Raw genomic sequence first — 22,816 nt, forward strand, 5'->3', positions numbered from 1 at the left:
GCAGCGTGGTGGGAGAGCCCTGCTGCTGGCCTAGGGCAGCGTGGGGGAGAGCCCTGTCCTGGCTGGGGGCAGCGTCGGGGAGAGCCCTGTCCTGGCTGAGGGCAGTGTGGGCAGCATGGGGGAGAGCCCTGTCCTGGCTGAGGGCAGTGTGGGCAGCGTGGGGGAGAGCCCTGTCCTGTCCTGGCCTGGGGCAGCGTGGGGGAGAGCCCTGTCCTGGCTGGGGGCAGCGTGGGGGAGAGCCCTGTCCTGTCCTGTCCTGGCCGGGGGCAGCGTGAAGGGAGAGCCCTGCTGCTGGCCTAGGGCTGGCTCTGGGCAGCCGTTCTCCAGCCTCACCTCAGCTTACCTATGTCTTGCCTGTACGTGGCTGCCCAATGCTCCTGCTATGAGCGTTGCTGGGGCACCTGGGCTGGCGGAGCAGTGTCCTGCAGTCCAGCACGGCTTCCCATCGGCAGGACCACAGTGGCCTCCGAGTACCCTGGGCGCCTAGGAGAGCCTGCTGAGCTCAAGGTCGCTCTGAGCAGTTTTCCTGTTTTGTTTTTCTGGTTGTTTGTTTTTTTAAGATTCATTTTTATTGGACAGTCAGATATACAAAGAGTGAAGTAAGGACAGAGAGGAAGATCTTTCATCACCGATTCACTCCCCAAGCGGCTGCAACAGCTAGAGCTGAGCCTGTCCAAAGCCAGGAGCCAGGAGCCTCTTCTGGGTCTCCCATGCGGGTGCAGGGTCCCAAGGCTTTGGGCCATCCTTGACTGCTTTCCCAGGCCACAAGCAGGGAGCTGGATGGGAAGTGGAGCTGCCGGGATTAGAACCTGCGCCCATATGGAATCCAGCGTGTGCGAGCCGAGTTTAGCCCCTAGGCTATTGTGCCGGGCCCTGTTTTTCTGTTTTTTACTTCAGATCTCTCTCTCTCTCTCTCTCTCTCTGTCTGTCTAAATAAATAGCCAAACGCTCACCTTCAAATCCAGGTGCGTCGCTCTGCAGTGTGCGTTTCTCTTCCTGGGAAGGGTGTGCTGGGCTTAATGTTCTGAACTGTTTATCGTGTTCCTGCGTGGGGAACAACACAATACCCCTTAGCCCTGGCTGAATCACTCAGCGGCCTGGGGGCCAACCCGTTTCACTCTCCCTGTGGTTCAGGGACCCCTGCAAGCCTGCTAGGGTGGGAACACTCCCTGGGTGGGAGTAAGCCCCAGGCATGTGGACCCAGTCCGTCCACCTGCCCACGGGGGGTCCAGGACAGAGGGCGCTGCAGCCGCACCTAGCACTTGTCACGGCGGCCCTGCGTGTCTGCTTGTCCGGGAGAGCCTGGTCTGCATGCTGGATGCCCCGCAGTCCTGGCCAGTCTGCTGCTCCAGGCCCCCTGGCCACCTGGAGCCGGCCCCAGCTTCCAGAGCAGTTGCTTAAAGGGCAGTTTTAGATTCAGTCAGGAAGCTCAGAGAGGCCTTGCTGTCCTGTGACATCTTCACCCATCATTGTCCTGCGGCAGAGGGTACCCTTGCTTGGGGACATGCACCTGCAGTGACGGGGCCTCCTCACAGACAGTGAGTGGCTTAGTCAGGGTTCATTCCCTGCATGGGGCCTTGTGTGGGTCTGGACATGCATGTGTGATGACGCGTGTGTGATGACACGATGTGATGACACGGATCCTTCTAGTGTCACGTCAAGTGGCTGCTCTGCCCTGAAGCTCTCCTGGCTTGGCCTGCTCGCCCCCTCCTCTGACTCAGCTTGGACGTGTGTGGAGGCGGGTGTGCCGTGCACGGTCCTTCCGGCTGCCTTCCCTCTGTCTGCATGGCCTGCCAGCTTCCGTGCATCTCTGCTGAATGCTGTCCTACCGGGTGGCTGTCCTGCAGTGTGTGTGTCCACCTGACTACCATGCAGTGTGTGCGTCTGTGTGACCACCGCGCCCAGCGTGTGTGCACATCCTCACTGCACACAGCGTGTGTGCACAACCTTACCGCACAGTGTGTGTCCACATCCTCACCGCACACAGCGTGTGTCCACATCCTCACCGCACAGTGTGTGTCCACATCCTCACCGCACACAGCGTGTGTGTCCACATCCTCACCACACACAGCGTGTGTGTCCACATCCTCACCGCACAGCGTGTGTCCACATCCTCACCGCACAGTGTGTGTCCACATCCTCACCGCACACAGCGTGTGTCCACATCCTCACCGCACACAGCGTGTGTCCACATCCTCACCGCACAGTGTGTGTCCACATCCTCACCACACACAGTGTGTGTGTCCACATCCTCACCGCACACAGCGTGTGTCCACATCCTCACCGCACAGTGTGTGTCCACATCCTCACTGCACACAGCGTGTGTCCACATCCTCACCGCACACAGTGTGTGTCCACATCCTTACTGCACACAGCGTGTGTGTCCACATCCTCACCGCACAGTGTGTGTCCACATCCTCACCGCACAGTGTGTGTCCACATCCTCACCACACACAGTGTGTGTGTCCACATCCTCACCGCACACAGCGTGTGTCCACATCCTCACCGCACAGTGTGTGTCCACATCCTCACTGCACACAGCGTGTGTCCACATCCTCACCGCACACAGTGTGTGTCCACATCCTCACTGCACACAGCGTGTGTGTGCACATCCTCACCGCACACAGCGTGTGTGTCCACATCCTCACCGCACAGTGTGTGTGTCCACATCCTCACCGCACACAGTGTGTGTCCACATCCTCACTGCACACAGCGTGTGTCCACATCCTCACCACACACAGTGTGTGTGTCCACATCCTCACCGCACACAGCATGTGTCCACATCCTCACCGCACACAGCATGTGTGTCCACATCCTCACCACACACAGTGTGTGTGTCCACATCCTCACCGCACACAGCGTGTGCGTCCGTGTGACCACCAGGTTGTGTAGGAAAGCCCTTCTGAACATCCGCCGTGGGCTTCTGTGTTGGCGGGTTCTGGGGCGGCTCCTTGGAGCTCCCGAGTCTGCTAGGTGCACTCCGCACTCACCCAGGGTGCATTCGCATTTGTGCTGGGGGGATGGAGGAAGCAGGTTTTCTCCGTGGACCATCCCTGGCCTAGCCAGCTGGCAGCTGAGGCCGACTCCCGCATGGCCCGCCGTCAGTGCTGCTGAGGGAGGCTGAAGGGGGTTCTGGAGCCTTGTCATCTGCAGCTGTAAGGCACGACGCCGTGCTGGGACGCTGTAAGCTCTGGACCGAGGTGTGCCCTCGAGAGGGGCTAAGTGGTGGGCTGGCTGCTCCTGGGAGAGGCTGGACAGCCGTCAGGACTGGCCCCAGGGGAACCTCATGGCGGGACCTTGCCATATACTGGCTGCTGCTCCTGTATCCTTCGAGCCTGTTGTGTGAAGTGGAGGTCGTGGTCACGCCCCTGTGTCTGAACTCTGTCCTACCTGTCTGATTGGCTGGTTAATCCCAGTGAAAGAGCAGAGGTGTTTGATCTTTAAACTGTACTTGAATGCGGCTTAAGTCCCATGTTGCAAGACTTGGGCTTTTGCGCGATGAGGAGGTTGGGCCTGCTCTGGGGTCAGTGTGTGCGTGACTGTCCCCCTTGTCTCAGGGTGGCTTGGCCCACCCTGTCCTCTGGGGCCCCGACTTCCAAAGCAGGCCTGATGAGCTTGTAGTCCGGGGACTGGCAGCCAAGTCTGGAGCCACAGATGCTGCTTCCCAACGAAGCCAAGACTCCGGGAGGAGAGGCTCTGGGAGAGGCTCCGTGGGAGTGGCCCAGGGTGTGCTGCAGGTTTCTGTGGCCTTGAAGGCCTTGGAGTTGCTTGCAGGAAGCCGGGAGTACAGGTCCGTGGAGAAGGCCTTGGCCAACAGTGATACTTACTTTTTTTTTTTTAATATTATGGAAGTCTGGAAATAGAAAAAAGATGGAAGAATTGCAGTGTGGGCTGGCATTGTGGCACAGCAGCGTGAAGTTGTTCTTGCGACACTGGTATCCCCCAGCAGTGCCAGTTCACATCCAGCTGCTCCCCACTAGCGTGCCTGGGAAAGCCGTGGAGGTCGACCCCAGTGCTTGGGCCCTGCTGCTGGAGCAGCCATGTGGTTGGGTGAGGAGCGCGGGACCGCTCTGTGCTGGAGGAGGCCGGCGCCCACCTGCCCGATGAGCCGCTCGTGCACGGAGCCCTGTTGGGCGGTGCTAGCCCCCTCACTGGGGGAGCGAAGGGGACACCTCTCCCCTGCGCTGCACCAAGGGACCTCTGTTTCACAGCAGTGTACTGATGAGGCCCTGCAGTTTGGGGGCTCCGCGCCTCTGGAAGCCCTCCACTCAGTGTCTCCCAGGGGAGGGACAGTTGGGAGAACTGCTCGAGGCTCTGAACACAGGCGCGGCTCCCGCTCCCGTCCTGACACTCGCAGGCAAACAGGGACACCCCCGACATGCTGGGCAAGTGTCGGGGGGAGCGAGAGCCCCGCCTGTGTCCCTCTCAGAGCTCTTCCTCACTCTGGGCCCTCCGAGCAGCTGTCTCTGGTGGCACTGCACCCTGTGGGCAGACCCCGCTGGAGTCCCCGGCTCCTGCCGGCTCCTGCTGGCTCCACCCCCTCCCTGCCCCACAAGGAGGAACTCCCGGGAGGCTGGGGCAGCCGGGAGCTGCTGACCGAGTTGGAAGAGAATGCTGCTGACAGTGCCGTTGGCGCAGGCACCCTGTCCCTGCTCTCCCCACTGGGACGGTGCCGAGTGGAGGGCTCCCGCAGCCCTCCCGGCCCTCTTTGGGTGGCATCATGGATCTGATGGCTCTGGTGGTGCCTGGGTGCGGGCTGGACGTGTGATGTGCGGTGCTGGGCTGTTCCCGTGTTCTGGGGCGCACTGGCATGACTCGCTGCCTCTCGCGGGCACCTGAGTGAACCACATGTGGTGATGTCTTGCTCTCAGCCTGTCCTCTGACTTCCACTTGTACAATGACCCTCCCATTTCTGTCAGCTCTGCTCGTCCTCAGCAACTTGATTTTATGCATTAGGAAGGTAGCTGCCAGCCTCGGGGTCAGCCTTGAGCTCTGCTGCGCACGCCCCTCCGTCACCCTGGCTCTAGTCCTGCCTGTGGCTTTTCACCCAGCCCGTCTGTGACGAGAGTACACAGTGCAGGCCGGGTGGGGGCGGACACAGGCTGGCTCTCACAGGACTGGCCCCAGCTCGGTCTATTCCAGCCTCCTGCAGGCTCTGAGGGGTCTGGGATGCTGCTTGCTGTCCAGGCCCCGTGGTCCCTCATGGTGCTCCCTGCCCCAATGCCAGTGTGGCCCAGGCTCCGGCCCTGCCCCCAGCAGGTGACACATGCAGAGGGAGTAGATACATGGCCTCGGCCAGGGTCCCGCGCAGGCATGTGGCTGTGTCCCGGGGTACCTCGGCTGGGGCTCCGCTCAGGCGTGTGGCTGTGTCCCGGGGCACCTCGGCCGGAGCTCTGCTCAGGCGTGTGGCTGTGTCCCGGGACACCTCGGCCGGGGTCCCTGCTCAGGCGTGTGGCTGTGTCCCGGGGCACCTCGGGCTGGCCACTCTGTCCGCTTGGCAGCGGGTCTAAAGGAAGCCTTGCTTGCTCTCTCCCCACAGTGCTTCACCGATACAGACACATTTTGGGACTGTGGCAGCCGGATATCGGGCCATACGGAGGGCTGCTGAACGTGGTGGTAAGTCTGCGAGCCTGGCCACGGGGCCTTGTGCATGTGAGTAGGTGTGGTGCGTGCCTGGGGGCCCTTTAGGCCTCTGCCCCTAGGGCGCAAGCCCTGCTCCAGGACGTGAGCTGTCATCAGGAAGACTTGGTGTCCTGGACCGAGGCGCCCCAACCTCCTGGACACGGGACTTGCTGGCTTTGGGGTGGTACAAAGCAGGTGCTGGTTGACTGCTCGGAAGTGAAGGATGGTGCCAGGGCCTCGGTGCCTGCCAAGAGGGCTGTGGGCACAGGCTCGTGTGGGGCTCTGGATCTGCTCTGCGCACCTGTGGCATGCGCAGCCTCTGGACGTGGCGCTGCCTTGCTGCAGCCCACCTGGGGCTGCCGGGGTGAGACTGGGAGTAGGCGTGTGACCCCGTGCCTCATGCTGCGGCCTGTGGCATACGACCTCAGAGCAACTTGAGGAAGCAGCCCCTCGGTATGGGCCTGGTGCACTGGTTTCTCCTAGGAAGGAAAGGGGGCATGTTCGGTGGGCGCCAGGTGACCCTGCAGGGAGGCCAGAGTTCTGGAGACTTCCACGAGCTCCACCTCTTGCCACAGCTTCCTGCTGCTGTCCTCACACGGGCCTGCGTGCAGCCGTGGCAGCAGGAGCATGTCCTGCAGCTGTGCAGGGCTCTCACTTCCTGCACAGAGCTGCCTCTGCTTCCCGCCCCACCGGCACTGTCTGCTGCTGGTGCTCTCCCAGGCAGGCTGGGTGATGTCCACGTGCCCCCCGGCGTGTCCCCATGGTGTTCAGCTCAGACCCTGGCAGCATGGCCCTTTGGAGCCTTGGTCACTGAGCAGCAGGCTGGAGAGAGGAGAGACGGTGGCCTGGCCTGGCCCCTGGAGAACTAGCTGCATGCGGAGGCCGGGAACAGGCCAGGTGGACTGGGGCGCCCCGAGCAGGGACGAGCAAGGCTGTGGCTGGCCGCATGTGGACTGCAGGGCAGGCAGGCGCTGCTTGTGGCCACAGGGTGTTGTGTGTCCTGCAATCCTCATTCCAGTCCTCTGGTCTCACTGACCAGGGAGGGCCAGGTTGCCTCCCAACATCAGATGCCTTTCCAAGGTCAGCTGCTGGGTATTCATTTTAAGGTTTATTTCATTTATTTGAAGAATTCCTGGAGAGGAGAGACAGAGTGAGATCTGACATGCACGGCTCACTTATCACATGGCCACAAAGCCATGGCCGGGCCGGGCCAAAAGCAGGAGCCAGGAGCTTCTTCCGGGTCTCCCACATGGGTGCAGGGACCCAAGGACTCGGACCACCCTCTGCTGCTTTCCTGGGCACATCAGCAGGGAGCTGAGTCAGAAAAGCTGGTGCCTTAGGGTCAGGGTTAGTCAGACGCTCAGCAGTTAGCTTGTGTTGGAAAGAAAAGAGAAGATGTTTGGTCTGCTTCCGTCTCCCTCCCTGTCTCCTCCAGCTGTGTATGTGAAAAGCTGCTTTGGGCTTGGTTTCCCTGTCCACCCCCGCCCCGAGTGGGAGCTTGGATTCCCGTGGGCCCCGCTCTGCAAGGCTTCTCTAGGGTCAGGCACTGTGCCCTGGCTCCAGAGGGCCTGGCTGTGACCTGCAGCCTCCCTCTGCCTGGCCGTGGCCTGCAGCCCCTGGGCCCTCCCTCTGCCTGGCCTGGGTGTGGGGTCCTGGGCCCTCCCTCTGCCTGGCCTGGGTGTGGGGTCCTGGGCCCTCCCTCTGCCTGGCCTGGGTGTGAGGCCCTGGGCCCTCCCTCTGCCTGGCCTGGGTGCGGAGTCCTGGGACCTCCCCCTGTCTGGCCTCGGGTCCAGGGCCCTCCCTCTGCCTGGCCTGGGTGTGGGGTCCTGGGACCTCCCCCTGCCTGGCCTCGGGTCCTGGGCCCTCCCTCTGCCTGGCCTGGGTGTGGGGTCCTGGGACCTCCCCCTGCCTGGCCTCGGGTCCAGGGCCCTCCCTCTGCCTGGCCTGGGTGTGGGGTCCTGGGACCTCCCCCTGTCTGGCCTCGGGTCCAGGGCCCTCCCTCTGCCTGGCCTGGGTGTGGGGTCCTGGGCCCTCCCTCTGCCTGGCCTGGGTGTGGGGCCCTGGGCCCTCCCTCTGCCTGGCCTGGGTGCGGAGTCCTGGGACCTCCCCCTGTCTGGCCTCGGGTCCAGGGCCCTCCCTCTGCCTGGCCTGGGTGTGGGGTCCTGGGACCTCCCCCTGCCTGGCCTCGGGTCCAGGGCCCTGGGGCATAGAAGGAGACCGCTAACTCTTAGCCTGCCTCCAGCTGTCCCTTTTTCCAAACCTCAGGTGTCCATTGAGCTGCCTGTGGTGCTCCCTGGTTCTGCAAACTGTTTGGGCACTTGTAGTTTATTTATTTGGTCCTTGTGCTTGGGGTGGGTCCTGGCTTCTTGGTTGGAGTAGACAGTGGAAGGCTTGTAGTTCTGTTTGTTTGTTTTTCCCCAAAGATTGATTTATCTGAAAGACTGAAAGGCAGAGTGAGTGAGTGAGAGAGAGAGAGAAGAGAGGAGTGGGGGGGAGGGAGGGAGGGAGAGAGAGAGAAAGAGAGAGAGAGAGAGAGAATATTCAGTCTTTCATCTGCCAGTTAATTGGCCAAATGGCTACAAGGCCAGGCGGAAGCCGGGAGCGGGGAGTTCCACCCAGGCTTCCCACATAGGTGGCAGGAAGTTAATGACTTGAGCCACCAACTGCCTCCCTGGAGTATTGGCAGGGAGCTGGGTTCCAAGTGGAGTAGTTGGGGCTTGGGCTGGCACACCCAAATAGGGTGAGGGTGTACCAGGTGGTGTCTTCAGTCGCTGTGCCTCAGCGCCCATGCTGTCAGCTGCCTGTCATACCTCAGCCACTGAACACACTCAGCTGGGCTGAGCACCTTGGCACTGTGTGGGCGCTCTGAGTGAGTGCCTCACTGCTCCTCCACAGTGTGGGTGTTCTGTGTGGCTGGGGAGCATAGGTGAGGCCTGGCTGAGCCCTGGGCCTCCCAGTGTCTGCCTCTGGGGTGCAGGAAATAGAGTTCCAGGGGTGGCTTGGTCATTGGATTTGCTGCTGTCCCATTGTGGGCCCAGCTGGCTTTGTCTCCAGATAGGTACAGGTCCCCAACATGGCTCGGCAGCCTTCGTGTGGCAGGGCCTGCTGTCACTGTGTGTTTTGCCCAGCAAGAGGGGTTCTGGGTAGGGACAAAGACTGCTGGGTCTGCTGAGAAATGGGCTTGCCCTTGGTTGGTGAGCTGTGAGTCCCTGGGCCCAGCCTTGCTCTTGCAGGATTCCCTCCCGAGCTGAGCCATGCAGCCGCCAGCACGGCCAATTCCTGTCCTTTCTTGGTCGGGGAGGAGTGAGTTGTTTTTCTTAATAGCAGTGAGTATCAGTGACAAAGGAGAAAACGGAAGATGGGACAGCCTCTGAGCGTGGGGGCGGCGGGGATGGAGCCCTGGCCTTGCTGGCCTCGCCTGCTCTCAGCCCTGGCAGCTGTGGTGCTGGGACCCCCTGCGGGCCAAGGCGTCCCTGGGGGCTGGGCTGGCTTGCCGCTGCCTGCCCTCCACCTTCTGTGCACCACCCATGCCCAGGACAGGCAAGGGAGGGTTGGCACCTGCCAAGGCTTTCCAGAGGCAGCTGCTTCCTGCTGCCTCCTGCCTGGAGCCGTTTCGAGCAGATCCAGCCCTGTGGCCTTTCATCTGCCCCACTTGACACTGGCCCTCGGAGTTCTGGGTGCTTCTTGCCCACACTGCTCATGCCAGACCCCGCAGGATCAGCAGGTGTTCCTTTCCAGCCAGTGCCCACCCGAGTTGGCCTTGACTGAGGTTTGTTCCTGTCAGTACCCGGCAGGTCCCTCCAGCTAACCGGGCTTGTTGGATGCACTTGCAGCCCACCCATGCTGGGTCCGTGCCTTGCTGGGCTCACATTCCGGACTCTTCTCTTGGCCGGCTCCTGACCTCCCCTTTTGCATTTGGAGCTGGCAGGTAGCCTGAGGGGCCTCCTCAACTCGGCCTGGATTCAATTGGGAACTGCTTTGTGGGTGGGGTTCTGCACCTCCCCGTCTTCTGGCTAGTGGTGCAGGTGTGTGGGCATGGCCTAGCACTCTGGTGCAGCTGGTGGGCGTGGCCTGAGTGCTCTCTGAGCAGGTGAATGGGCGTGGCCTGAGTGCTCTGGTGCAGGTGGGTGGGCGTGGTTGAACGCTCTGGTGCATTTGGGTGGGCGTGGCCTGAGTGCAGGTGGGTGGGCGTGGTCTGGGTGCTCTCTGGCAGGTGGGTGGGCGTGGCCTTAGTGCTCTCTGGTGCAGGTGGACGGCTTGTTCATCATTGGCTGGATGTACCTGCCACCCCACGACCCTCACGTTGATGACCCCATGAGATTCAAGCCTTTGTTTAGGGTCCACCTGATGGAGAGAAAGTCTGCCACCGTGGAGTGCATGTACGGCCACAAAGGACCCCACAACGGCCACATCCAGGTGGGTGAGAGCTGGGGTGTCTCTTAGGGGCATGCATGAAAACTGGGGCATTCCCGGGAGGGGTGTCAGCACGTTCACTGGGGCCATGTGGATAGAAGGGACAGGAGCTGTGTGCTGTCTCGGCTCTCCTGATGGTGCGTCCCCTTAGAGCTCTGGGTCTTAGCAGTGGCACTTCATCCCCTGACGGTGCGTCTCCTTGGAGCTCTGGGTTTAGCAGTGGCACTTCATCTCCTGACAGTGCGTCCCCTTGGAGCCATGGGATTAGCAGTGGCACTTCATCTCCTGACAGTGTGTCCCCTTGGAGCCATGGGATTAGCAGTGGCACTTCATCTCTGGCCTTCTCCTTTGCTTGGAGAACTCTATGCTCTTTGCTGTCAGACTGACAAAGGCCCAGGAGCCCCGGGTGTCATCAGGCGCCTGCCCCAGGTCCTGCTGGGGACAATGACAGAGACCTTCCAGTGCTGATTCACTCCACTGATGGCCGTGGTGGCCGGGCTGAGCCAGGCCTAAGCCAGGAGCCGGGCGTTCCATGTGCTTCTCTGTGGGGCAGGGGTCCACACCGTCTTCTGCTGCCTTCCCATACGTGTGATGGGGTCCTGGACTCCAGCTGGACTGTGCGTAAGGTGCTGTGTTTGCAGCAGCACCCGGGCTGCTGTGCAGCGTGGCGGGAGTGCGGGGGGTTTTGTGGAAACAGCAGAAGGCACGGTGATGCAGGCCTGGCCGTGACTCTGCCGCTCCCTTTGCTCAAGATTGTGAAGAAGGACGAGTTTTCCACCAAGTGCAACCAGACGGACCACCACCGGATGTCTGGCGGGAGGCAGGAGGTGAGTACCGGGCTTCTGGAGGGTCGTGGAGACCCACATGGGGAGCTGCCCTGACCTGCCTGCTGGACAAAGTGGCTAAAGTCCTCGCTTCGCACACGCCAAGATCCCATATGGGCGCCGGTTCTAATCCCGGCAGCTCCACTTCCCATCCAGCTCCCTGCTTGTGGCCTGGGAAAGCAGTCGAGGACGGCACTTGGGACCCTGCACCTGCGTGTGAAACCCGGAGGAAGCTCCTGGCTCCTGGCTTTGGATTGGCAGCTCCGCCACTGCAGCCACTTGGCAGATGAGCCAGTGGATGGAAGCTCTTCCTCTCTGTCCTTACTTCTCTCTGTATATTTAACTTTACAATAATTAAAAAATAAATCTTTAAAACAAAATAACAAGGAAGCCATCTGCCTGTGATCAATGACATGACCGTCCGCAGCAGTCTCGGCGGTCCCCCGAGTGAGCGCCCGTCCCCCCAGCACTGCCCGGCAGGCTGCGGCAGCTGCAGCGCCTCCAGGCCTGCTGGAGTCTTTAATTCATGTATTTGTTTATTTGCAAGGCAGAGTGGGCATCTCATGCTTGCGCTGGCCGGGCCGGAGTCCGCTGCCGCCTTCCCCTGAGGCGCTGGCCTCCTGTCGCTTGGCCCGGGCCCTCGGCCTCTGGCTAGACAGGAAAGTCATCTCACCTGCCCTGGCTCCCCAAGGGGTCGGTTTTGGTCAGTGCACTTCCGAGGTCTCCGTCTGAGTGCTGGGCCTGGCCGGCATCCACCTTGTCCTGCGGAGTCCATGAGGTCTCCGTCTGAGTGCCGGGCCTGGCCGGCATCCACCTTGTCCTGCGGAGTTGGTGAGGTTACAGCACTCCAGGGTCGTCTTGGCAGCGCTCAGTTCAGGTCTGATCCCTGCTAATTACATCCACTTTCAGTATCTGCTATTTATGGATTTACAAAGTGCTTTTTTGAAAGTGAGCTCTTCCCTCTGCTGCTTCGCTCCCCGTGTGGCCTCAAGCAGGAGCCCAGCACTGTGTCTGGGTCTCACTGTCTCTCGTGGGAGCAGAGCCACAGCACCATGGCTGTCTCACACTGCTTTCACAGGTGTGGCAGCAGCCTGGGACTTGAACCTGCATCCACATGGGATGCTGGCACTGCAGATGGAAGATTAGTCCACTGTGCCACGAGGCTGATCCAATGATTTTTTTTAAGAGCCGCTTCTCTGTAGATTCAGCCACTTTAATGGAAGATTTTTATTTGTTTATTTTTAAAGATTTGTTTATTTCTGTTGAAAGTTAAATCTACAGAGAGGAGAGACAGAGACAGATCTTCCACCTGCTGATTCACTCCCCAAGAGCCAGGAGCCTCTTCCAGGTCTCCCACGCAGGTGCAGGGTCCCAAGGCTCTAGGCCATCCTCGACTGCTTTCCCAGGCCACAAGTAGGGAGCTGGATGGGAAGCGGAGCACCCGGGACATGGACTGGCACCCATATGGGATCCTGGCACATGTAAGGCAAGGACTTTAGCCACTGGCTATTGCACCGGGCCCAAGGTTTTAATTTTAATGAAATCTAATTGTAAGGTTAATGATGTGAAAGGCAGAGTGACAGCTATCTTCCATCCACTGATCTACTTGCAAGTGGCTGCAGGTTAGGGTTAGTGGAGCTGCCGTGTGGACTTCAGAGGCAGCCTGTTAGCGACCCTGTGTCTGGGTATGCTCGGCCAGCGTGGTGGAAGGGTGCTGGGGCAGAGCCCAGCCTGCAGGCCGCGTGTGGACGCCTGCCTGCCTGCCTGGCAGCCACGTACTCTTAGCAATATGTGGTTTTCAGATGTTGGTCTGTGTGACCAAAGCATGTTGCAAGTGGAAGTTTGAAAGTTTTTATTTGCTAATATTGTATGCCAGTGTACACAAATACAATTGATTTGTTTTAAAGTACTGGCCTTGTAGTAACTTCTGTTTTCTTGTTGGCCTTGAGAGCTGTGATTTTAAAGCAGTTAGCAGATTGTGGTGGCTTGTTGGTCCATCGCTTTGCCTCAGTAGAGCCGGTTCTGCCTTGTCGTGTTGAGTTGGGATGCAGAGGTTTGAATCGGGTACTGAGCACTGAGTACCCTTGGCATTGTGCTGGCTCTGTGGTGATGACTGCCTGCCTATCTGTCCAGTGCCCGTGGGCAGCCCCGACACGCCGGCCCAGGAGCGAACTGCTCACTGTCCCGGGCCGGGAAGCGGGGTCAGGCCATGTGCTGCAGATCCGGGCCTGTGTGACGGCCGGCCCGGAGCCCTTGTCCCTGCCTGGGAGCCCAGCATCGCCTCCCAGGCCCTCGGCAGCTGGGTGCCTTGCACTGGGGGTCACAGCTCGCTGCAGCTCCCCTCTTCACCCCGCTGGGATGGTCCACATGTGGGAGGACAGGATTGCCGTCAGCATCGTGGCCAGCACCTGCCATGTGTCCTGGCTACCTTCATGGCACGTGCTCTCTGGCAGGAGTTCCGGACTTGGCTGCGGGAGGAGTGGGGCCGCACGCTGGAGGACATCTTCCACGAGCACATGCAGGAGCTCATCCTGATGAAGTTTATCTACACCAGCCAGTACGAGTGAGTGCTTGCGGGGTCTCAGGGCAGGAGCCCCGTCCACCGGCCAGTACGAGTGAGTGCTTGCGGGGTCTCAGGGCAGGAGCCCCGTCCACCGACCAATACGAGTGAGTGGGTGTGGCCCACCCCGTTGCCCTCTGTGGGGTGTGGCCCCTGCCCCCCCATGGGGACCATCATGTCTGACGTGGCTCCTCCTGTGACTGTCCTGCTAAAGTCGTGTCCCTTGCAGGGGCTGGGTTCTTGTCCTGTCCCTGGCCGTGGCTGGGGGTGGGGGCAAGGGCGCTAGCGGTGCCATGCCATGCCTTCCTGCCTGCAGGCCAGGACAGCCTCTCCCTAGCCAGGCTGAGCCCCTGCCTCTTCCACCCTCCACAGCAACTGCCTGACCTACCGTCGCATCTACCTTCCGCCCAGCCGCCCGGACGACCTCATCCAGCCCGGCCTCTTCAAGGGCACCTACGGCAGCCATGGCCTGGAGGTGGTGATGCTCAGCTTCCATGGCTGGCTGGCCAGGGGCACCAAGATCACGGTGAGTGGGCGGGCTGCGCGCCGGGCCCTGGCAGCTCTGTTGTGTTGAGGATGCTGTACCTTGGGCTCCGCCACCAGGAAGCCTGGGAGTGCTGCGCCCGGGTCTGTGGGTCCAGTGGGCACTGTCATTGGTCAGCCCCGCAGGACCTGGTCTCATTGGGCTTCCCCGAGCTGTCTGGAGACCGAACTGTAGGCACTGCAATGCCCGTGTGGCACAGATGGCCCCGGCAGCTGCCTGGCTTCACAGCTGCCCTGTGAGCTGGGCCTGGCTGCCTAAACAGCTCACTGCCAGCTCCAGGAGCATGTTAGTGGCCCTCAGTGGGCTTGTTGGCCTCTGCAGGCCTCAGCTGGGTTCTGTCCCGTCGGGCCCCTCTCCCAGGCAGAGGGTGCGTGTGGCTTCTGCTTCTGGCTGTCGTTCGTTCCCCGGGGAATTGTGGGGACGAGGATCTTCCTGGGGCTCCTCAGACAGGCCCCCGTCCTGGGCAAGGCCACCAACCTTGCCGCAGGAGGGCACGGCATGTTGACAGAACACCTGGTCACCCTTGCTTGTCTGGATGGGCTGCTGGGTGAAGCCACAAGACCCTGTCCTGGGTGGGCCTACTGAGGGCTGTCAGTGGGAGAACTGGGTGTATGGGGCCGGATGGGGGCAGGTCTGCATGTGCCTGTGTGCGTCCCCGCCCACCCACTCTGCAGGGTGACCCCAATATTCCTGCGGGGCAGCAGACGGTGGAAATAGACCTGAGGCACCGCGTCCAGCTGCCGGACATCGAGAACCTGCGCAGCTTCAACGAGCTGTCCCGCCTCGTGCTGGAGGTGCGGGAGCAGGTGCGGCTGGAGCAGCAGGAGGGTCAGCTCGAGGGCAAGGAACCAGCCGGCCGGCCCGCCCAGGAAGCGGCTGCAGCCGAGCAGCCTGCCCAGTCCGGGCAGGGGCAGCCATTTGTGCTGCCTGTGGGCGTGAGCTCGAGGAGCGAGGACTACCCCCGCACGTGCAGGATGTGGTGAGGAGAGCTGGCCACGCGGAGCAGGGCGGGCTGGGCGGGCTCCAGGGCTCCAGGGCTCCAGGGCTTCACGGCTTCTGGCTTCTCTAGGGCTGCCTGTCTCCCAGTTTACTCATGCCCCCGGGTCAGGATGGTCCACCTGGCACACCCCCACCCTGGGTCAGGAGGGTCCACCTGGCACACCCCCACCCCGGGTCAGGAGGGTCCACCCAGTACACCCCCACCCCCGACACACCCCCATCTCGGGTCAGGAGGGTCCACCCGACACACCCCCACCCCGGGTCAGGAGGGTCCACCCGGCATACCCCCACCCCGGGTCAGGAGGGTCCACCCGGCACACCCCCACCCCGGGTCAGGAGGGTCCACCTGGTACCCCCGCCCCCATAACTGGGCCCAGTCCCTCTGTGGGGTCACTCTGCCGCTGCCTACCTGATAGCAGTAAATGTGGAAGGACCCCGCCTGGCGTGAGGGTGTTCTAGAATATCTAGAATGGCATGTGCTGGGCGGTGCCCTCCCATCCCTCATGCCGCCTGTCTGTTCAGTTTCTACGGCACAGGCCTCATCGCCGGGCACGGCTTCACCAGCCCCGAGCGCACCCCTGGCCTCTTCATCCTGTTCGACGAGGACCGCTTTGGGTTCATCTGGCTGGAGCTCAAGTCCTTCAGCCTGTACAGCCGGGTGCGGGCCGCCTTCCGGAACGCCGAGGCGCCGTCCCCGCAGGCCTTCGACGACATGCTCAAGAGCATCCAGGCCGTCGCGTGCTGACCACGTCTGCGCCTGCCCCTGCGCCGAGGGGCCGCAGCATGCACTCTGCAAGTCGCACCTTCTGCTGGGGGCCCGGCCCCCCAGGACGCTTTGTACAGTGTGTAACATAGTCCTGTATGTCCGTGAGCTGTGCAGGACAGCTGACGCGGGGCTGCAACATGGCCAACAGGTGGCTGCGGCAGTCGGGAGGAGGGGACGGGCTCCCGGGCAGCAGTGTGGGGGCATCGGAGGCTGGGCTCAGTTCTTTCGCTGCCGGCCTCTTTCTCCTGCGGGATAAGGTGGGCTGGCTGTCCGAGCCCCCGGTCCTGCTCCCGTTCTGGCTGTAGACCCGAGGTCAGCCGTCCTGGCCCTTCACCTGTCCCTGGTGGGGCACTGTGCTGCGAGGCCCGCCGCCGCCCGCTTCCTGCACCCGCTGTGGTGTTTGCGCCCACTCTGGAGGAGTGTGTCTGTAGGCCCCTTGCTCCCACGGTGCCCACGTTAGAGTGATTCATAACTTGCAGCTCAGGGTGCGTGTGTGAGACCGTGGCGGTGCCTTACAAAGCTGAACAGCCTGAGCCCTGAAGCCTCCACCACGGCGTGCTGTGTCTTGTCGCCTGGTGTGTGGTGGGGTCAGGAGCGGAGGCCTCTGCGGGTGGCTGTGAGTCCCTCCTCCCCCCGCCTGCATCTGGCGCCATCCTGGGTGGGCCTCTGCTGCCTCCTCCTGTGGCCTGTCCGCGTGGGGAGGGCGGGCCCGTAGGTGCGCAGGAGGCGTCACCCTGGCCGCGCCCCAGGGAGACGTCCATCCTGGTGCCTGTCCGTAGGGGAGCTTCCTCACTGGTCTCCGTGAGGCATCCCGGAACGTTCCCTGACTGGTCTTGAAAGTGAAAGGAGCTCCGTGCCCAGTTTTGGTCTGCTTGGCACCTTCTCCCCTGGCTTCCAAGAGTGCACCCCTGAGTGGACCGTCCTGGAAGTCCCACTGACCCTCAGGAGGAGGGGCCCCTGTGGCAGCAGCAGGGACACTTCTGCTCCCAGCTGTCCCGGGCCCCCGCCTCACCCTCCCAGTTCTAGCAGCGTGTGTCCTGAAGTTTGGGTCGTAGTTTCCAGCGTCGCCCAGGTCGGTCCAGAAGCCCTGTCATGGCCCGCCCGGCCCTGTAGCTCTGACTTCCTTGTGCCAAATGCGGCTGGACTGGGCGGTGGTGACTGGCCGCGGAGCCCCGGGGAGCTGGCCGTGGCGTGTGGCTCCCAGGGCGCGGCTGCTGTCCACGTACAGCCGGGAAGGTGCAGGTTTTACCAACAGGCTCGCTCACCCTTAGGGCTCCTGCCCAGCTCCACGGAGGCCCCTCCTCGCCTCGCCTCGCCTTGTACAGAGCATAGTGATTGAAGAAAGTACTTCTGATTAAAACTCCTCAAGTCTCGCGAGCCTGCTTCTGGTGTCTGGGCGGCTACACAGCTTTACCAGTAGCAACTCCAACAAATGTGGCTGCTGTGGGGGGTAGTGTGGTCAGCCAGGGAGCTGGGGGTGCTGCCGAGCTTGGAGCCTGGGAGCCGGGAATACTACAGAACTTGGGGCCTCAGGGGGAACTGGGGAGCTGGGGGTGCTGTGGAGCCTGAGCCCTGGGAGGCAGGGGGCTGGGAAGCCTGGGGAACTGGGGGGGTTGGGAGCCTGGGGTGCTGCAGAGCCTAGGGAGCTGGGAGGCTGGGAGTCGGGGGGCCTGTAGTTGGCTGGGTGGGCTGGCAGCCTGGTGCCTCTGGGCTGTGACAATGCAGGAGACACTCAGGGCAGTCACGGGTTCTGAATTGGCCCAGAAGCCGCCAGCAGCTGCCCTCGTACCGGAGCAAGGGGACTCGGCTGGCTCCCTGTCAGGGTCAGCCCTGCTCCGCCTGCAGCCACCAGCCTCCTGCCTGCCATGGCCTGTTACAGTGGCTGCTGGCCACTGCGGAGCTTACGGACCTGCTGGCTGCTCCGCAGCTTCCCCAGGTGTGACCCTGGCACATGTGCCCGGCCAAGGGGCTGCTCCGTGGTCTCCCCACCCCCACTGAGGGCTGTTGTAGGAGATCCTCCTGCCAGCCAGGGAGTCCTCGGGCTGGCACAGCTTGTGGGTCACTCAGCTGGTGACAGACGATGCTCGCCCATGGCTTTGTCACTCAGAGAGCTCCAGCTAGCACTGCCCTGCCCCTGCTGGCCGCGGTGGCCCCTGCTGGCCATGGTGGCTCCTGGAAAATGAGGCCCCTGGATTGACCGCCAGGCTCCTCCAGGCCATTTTTGTTCTGTCCCCTCTAACTGTTGTCACTGTAGTGTTTGGGTGAGTACTCTCTGGGATGCCCCCTGGCCTGAGGGCACCGACCCTGTGCCACACGGGTGAGCGTCTCGCTGTTTGGGTGCAGATAAAGAATGGCGCCTGCATGTCTTCAGCTTCTGTAGGGGACTTGGCTCTGAGTTTGGGCCTGCGCTGGTGGTGTGTGTTTCCGGGAGGCTGCTGGTGGGAGCGGGGTTCCCTGGGTGTGGTCTGTGCTCACAGGGGCCAGCCAGAGGAGGGGGCGGGTCATGTCCGCATTCTTGCAGAGCCTCGCTGTGCTTTTGGTCTGAAATCAGCCTACTTAGGAAAACTTGACACCGCTTGATGTTGAGCCCCTAGCCCTGACTGGGGAGAGTAGCCCAAGGAAGGCTGGGAGTCACAGGGCCCCTTGGTCTCCAGCAGGATTGGCCCAAGGCACCCCGTTGGAGGTGGCAGCTGTGTCCCCGGCCTGGTCCCTAGGGTGTGCCTGCTGGTTTCCCCTTCAGTGACGTCTGCCCTTCAGCCCTCGTGGGCTGTGGGGATGTGTCCTAAGGGGGCGGGGTGGGTGTGGTGCAGGCTGTGGGTCTTAGGGGCCGACCCACACCCCAGCCTCACCAAACTCAGGTTCCCACTTAGGTCAGGGGAGTGTGGGTGTGGCTGCTTGGAGCCTCTGCGACCCTGACATCCTGTGCCCAGGGGCGTGGGCAGCCTGTGCCCTGCGTGGTGTGGCCTGAGAGAAGCGTGGGGCCCAGAGCTCTTGCCTTTCTCGCGTCAAGCGTTTAACACCAGAGTGGAGTCCCTTGGGTTCCCAGCCTGACCTGCTGATGAATACTGTGAGTGGAGACGATTTTCAGTGGGAATGTAGTGCGAACGCAGAACTTGGCAGGACGTTGCGGCTGCTCGGTCAACAAGCAGTGGATGCTGCAACAAAGGTTTATTAGCGGAAGCAAGGCAGAAGCAACTGAGCGAGCTGGACTGACCTGGGCTGACACCGCTTGCCGAGTGTGGCCCCAATAACAGAGTTTTATAGAAGATTGACACATACGGAGTTCATGTCCCGGTCAGCTCATTCCCGGATGTTTGGTGTGTGGGCTTGATGGGACTTGGCTAAGTACGAAAGTTCCTGGTGCGGGGCCACCGCTCCGTGACTAAGCTCTCATGCTGCGGGGAAGCAAGCGTCAAGCTGTGTTGTTCCTGGCCTAGTCAGGCCGATTAAAGTGGTGAGCTTGAAGAGTAGTCACTCTGCGCTGTTTCTGTTTTTACCTTTGCAATACTCAAGCAATGACGACCTTACATTATAATGGCCTTGTGCTCTCTTTACTTGTTTATTATTGTTTGACCTCATGCTATCTTTACTTACATTTCCCCATTTTCTTTGTGACTAATCAAACCTTTGATTCCTCGGCATCCAGTTCTTCTGATTCTAAATGGGATTAGTTATTTTTTAGAATCAAAATTTAATTTGTCCTGTCACCTTATGCAATCTAATAGCCAATTCATTACCATGGGCCTGCGGTACTGATAGCGTAGGTCGGGGCTGGCTGCTGCAGACGGAAGGCTGGTCAGCCGCGGGGCCAGGAGAACCAGTTTTGAAACCAGCTACCAGATTGGTTGATTGCTTTTTCCCTTTCCTTTCCTCTCTGACCAGGGCCAGGACTGGCTGGCGTGTCAGCAACACGTTTCTGCCAAGGCTGCACAGAACCCCCCTGGTGGGTTGGTTCCAGCCCTGGCCACGGGGGATTCCAGCTGGAGCCGGCTCAGGAGGGCCCTGCCTTGAACGTGCGCTTCATCTGTCTCTTGTTGTAGGAGGCTTTCTCCCAACAGGACAGTCATAATTTGTACTGGTTTGCTTGGTTGAAATTGTACACTTAACCCGCCTTCCGAGAGTTTCAGGGCTGCAGTGGGTTTGTACGGTAGATCCCGACCTGAGTGTCCTGGGCACGGACTGGCATTGGAAGAAAAGAATGTGTAGCCGTGTCTTGACTGAGACTGCCCCGGGCGGCAGTCTGCGCCGCTGGGTGCCCATGGCTGCTTGTGCTGCCAGGGCAGGAGCCGTGCAACCCTGAAAAGGTGGCCCCGCCGTGCCTAGGAAGCTCCTGGTCTTGCCCCCCACTGTGACGGTTGCCAGGGGCCCACTGGGGCCTCTGAGCCGGAACCCACTGTTCCTGCTTGTTCCTGTTTCCAGCGCCGCTCCTCCACAGAGGGCGCTCGGATTTGCGGGGTTCACCCGGGCTCTCGTGTTACTGCCTAATTCAACTCTTTTTTGCTTTTCCTGTCTCGCCTCTAACACAGTTATCTGCTTGGTTTGTCTATCCTCTGCAGTATCTCGGTTATTATAAACAGTTTGGGCTATTTCTATTCATTCAGATAATTTTTTTTGCCCTGAAAACCTTCTAATTTTTGCTGTTTTTACCTCATCTCAGCAGCTGCCTGAGAGACAAAATTTAAGTTTAGGAGCTCCCTATTTTCAGGTGCCTCAGGGCCTGTGGGAGTGTAGCTTCGATGTGCGGCTCCTATGGCCCTCACATTAGCTCCGTTACCCTAGACATATTGGTGGGGCGGCGCGCTGCTGCCTGGAGGCTTCCCAACAGAGTCTGCTGAGACAGGGTTAGCACTCACCTGCCTTCAACAGCGTTGGGGTCCCAGTCCGGGTGGGTAGAAGGAAAAACCTCTTCAAGTATGTTAAGATTGTCCGTGGGCAGTCCATCTGGTCCATTTGCGAACTTTCGCGCTTTTCTCCAAGTCTTACCACGCTCCTCAGTGGTGGAGAGGACCAGTAAAAGCCACTGCCATCCCGGCGCGGTAGCCTAGAGGCTGAAGTCCACGCCTCGCATGTACTGGGATTCCATATGGGTGCTTGTTCTAACCCTGGCAGCCCCGCTTCCCATCCAGCTCCCTGCCTGTGGCCTGGGAAAGTAGTTGAGGACGGCCCAAAGCCTTGGGACCCTGCACCCGCGTGGGAGACTCAGAAGAAGCTCCTGGCTTCGGATCAGCTTAGCTCCAGCCATTATGGCTGCTTGGGAAGTGAACCATCGGACGGAAGATCTTTCTCTCTGTCTCTCCTCCTCTCTGAATATCTGACTTTCCAACAAAAATAAATAAATTGTGTGTGTGTGTGTGTGTATATTCGTAGCTTTTATTTTCATTATCATAGGTTGGTTGACATTTGAACGAGCAGTGTGGCGAGAGCAGGTGGTTTTGAAGGGGGCACATTGCGGGCAGGAGGGTGAGCAGATACAGGACTGGGGAGCAGCATGCTGTGAACAGAAGTGCATATTGGGGGTGTGGTGTGACATTCTAACAAAGCACACAGTGCATGCTGACAAGCCAGGGGAATTTTAATAATGATGAAGAATTCAATATTTCTGCACAAAATGTTGAATTTAATAAAAACGGTGGACAATGTGTGATGAAATGTGGAAATTTAAAAGAAACACTTCTTAAAATGACGGGTGGAGTAAAAAATATTGTTTAGTCCTATGACCAAATTTGAAAGTGACAATTCAGTGTGATTTAGGAAGAAAAAGGACAGTGTGAGAGTTGAGGTGACTCAGAAGCTGTGCAGTGTCTTTCAGGGTCAGCGAAGCCGCGCCGCCCAGCACCCAGCACCCAGCACCCAGCACCCAGCGCTGCTCTGTGCCCGCTCACTTCTGGGGAAACTGGTCCGCCGTTCTGTCTGCTGCCGTCTGTTCACGAGCAAGCTAGCTCCGGGACCGCAGGGACTTGGTCTTGCTCAGTGCTGTCCTTAAGCTCAGCCAGCAGCGGGGTTTGAAGTTCTGCGGCTGCTCAGGGAGCCCGCCGGGGAGGCCTGCGAGCACTGGGTGGGCGCAGGGGGCTGCCCTGGACTTGACGGTGACACTGAGGGTGGCTGTCTGAAGGAGGCTGCTGAACGAGTGTGTGGTGGACTGAGTGGGTCCTCCTCGGGCGCCTGTGGGGGTGCCAGGGTGACGAGGTGGCGACGGGGTCCTTGGCCTCAGGTGCTGTTTCAGCGGCTCTCAGGAAGTCATGTGGCTTTTCCTGTAGGGCTAAAACCTTGGGCTTTGGGGTAAGGGAAGGTAGCCAAGGAGGGGGGTTTCCAAGCCTGGATGTAACAAGTTTGATCATCATGTAACTTCAAGCAGTTTCACGGACAGTGGAGAGAAATGGGGAAGAAAGCGCCTCCTGAAGGCCGCCTTCTGAGCTGGGCCACTCTGCTGGCACGGAGGTGAGCCCAACGCCCAATGCCCGCTTGCTTAGGTCCTGAGATGACCCACTGGTCAGGGCGGGGGGAACCTTACTAGGTGCCAGACCCACTGAGGGATATAGGGGTGTGTGAGAGGGATGGACACAGGAAACGAGGAGAACCAGAGCGAACAAGACACAGGGCAGATTTCACATTTACTGCTGCATGATAGCGGCCTCACGTTTACGACATGGGGACGCAGGGATGGAGACTCGGGTCGCGTTGCCTGAGGGCAGCGTTTCTCCCACCCCGGGGTCCCCAGCAGGTCTACACGTGACATGGCCACAGCGTGGAAGGACTGAAAGCATCAGGAAACTTCGGCACTGCCCCTGCCGGTGCCCGGCTTTGCTGGGTGGGGGCTTCGCTGGGGTGAGGGTTGTGGCACTGCCCGGCTTCGCTGGGTGAGGGTTGTGGCACTGCCCCTGCTGGTGCCCGGCTTTGCTGGATGGGGGCTTCACTGGGTGAGGGCTGCGGCGCTGCCCCTGCTGTTTCCAGGTACTTGTTTTGAGCTTGGTGGTTTGAGTTGCAGTGAGGAGCCAGGCGTCTCTGGGAAGCTGGCTCCTGTCAGGACCCCGCCACCTGGCCTGCTCCCTAATATGGGCTGCAGACAGCTTGGGGGGCTCTAAGTGGGC

General features: G+C 60.6%; 1 protein-coding gene across 2 annotated transcripts in view; it reads left to right on the top strand.

Moving 5' to 3' along the window:
• The window catches only part of FBXO31 (F-box protein 31), a 28,195-nt gene extending 12,485 nt beyond the window's left edge, over window positions 1-15,710 (top strand). For both annotated transcript variants that reach the window (XM_058674136.1, XM_058674137.1), the window contains 7 exons: window positions 5,540-5,616; window positions 9,871-10,038; window positions 10,788-10,862; window positions 13,313-13,422; window positions 13,792-13,945; window positions 14,638-14,942; window positions 15,485-15,710. In XM_058674136.1, coding sequence (XP_058530119.1) covers window positions 5,540-5,616; window positions 9,871-10,038; window positions 10,788-10,862; window positions 13,313-13,422; window positions 13,792-13,945; window positions 14,638-14,942; window positions 15,485-15,707 — 1,112 coding nt within the window. In that variant the 3' untranslated portion in view covers window positions 15,708-15,710. The remainder of the gene's footprint in view (window positions 1-5,539; window positions 5,617-9,870; window positions 10,039-10,787; window positions 10,863-13,312; window positions 13,423-13,791; window positions 13,946-14,637; window positions 14,943-15,484) is intronic.
• Window positions 15,711-22,816: the final 7,106 nt, after the last annotated feature.

Source organism: Ochotona princeps, chromosome 16 (genome assembly GCF_030435755.1).
Source record: "Ochotona princeps isolate mOchPri1 chromosome 16, mOchPri1.hap1, whole genome shotgun sequence".
In the NCBI taxonomy this organism is placed as follows: domain Eukaryota; kingdom Metazoa; phylum Chordata; class Mammalia; order Lagomorpha; family Ochotonidae; genus Ochotona; species Ochotona princeps.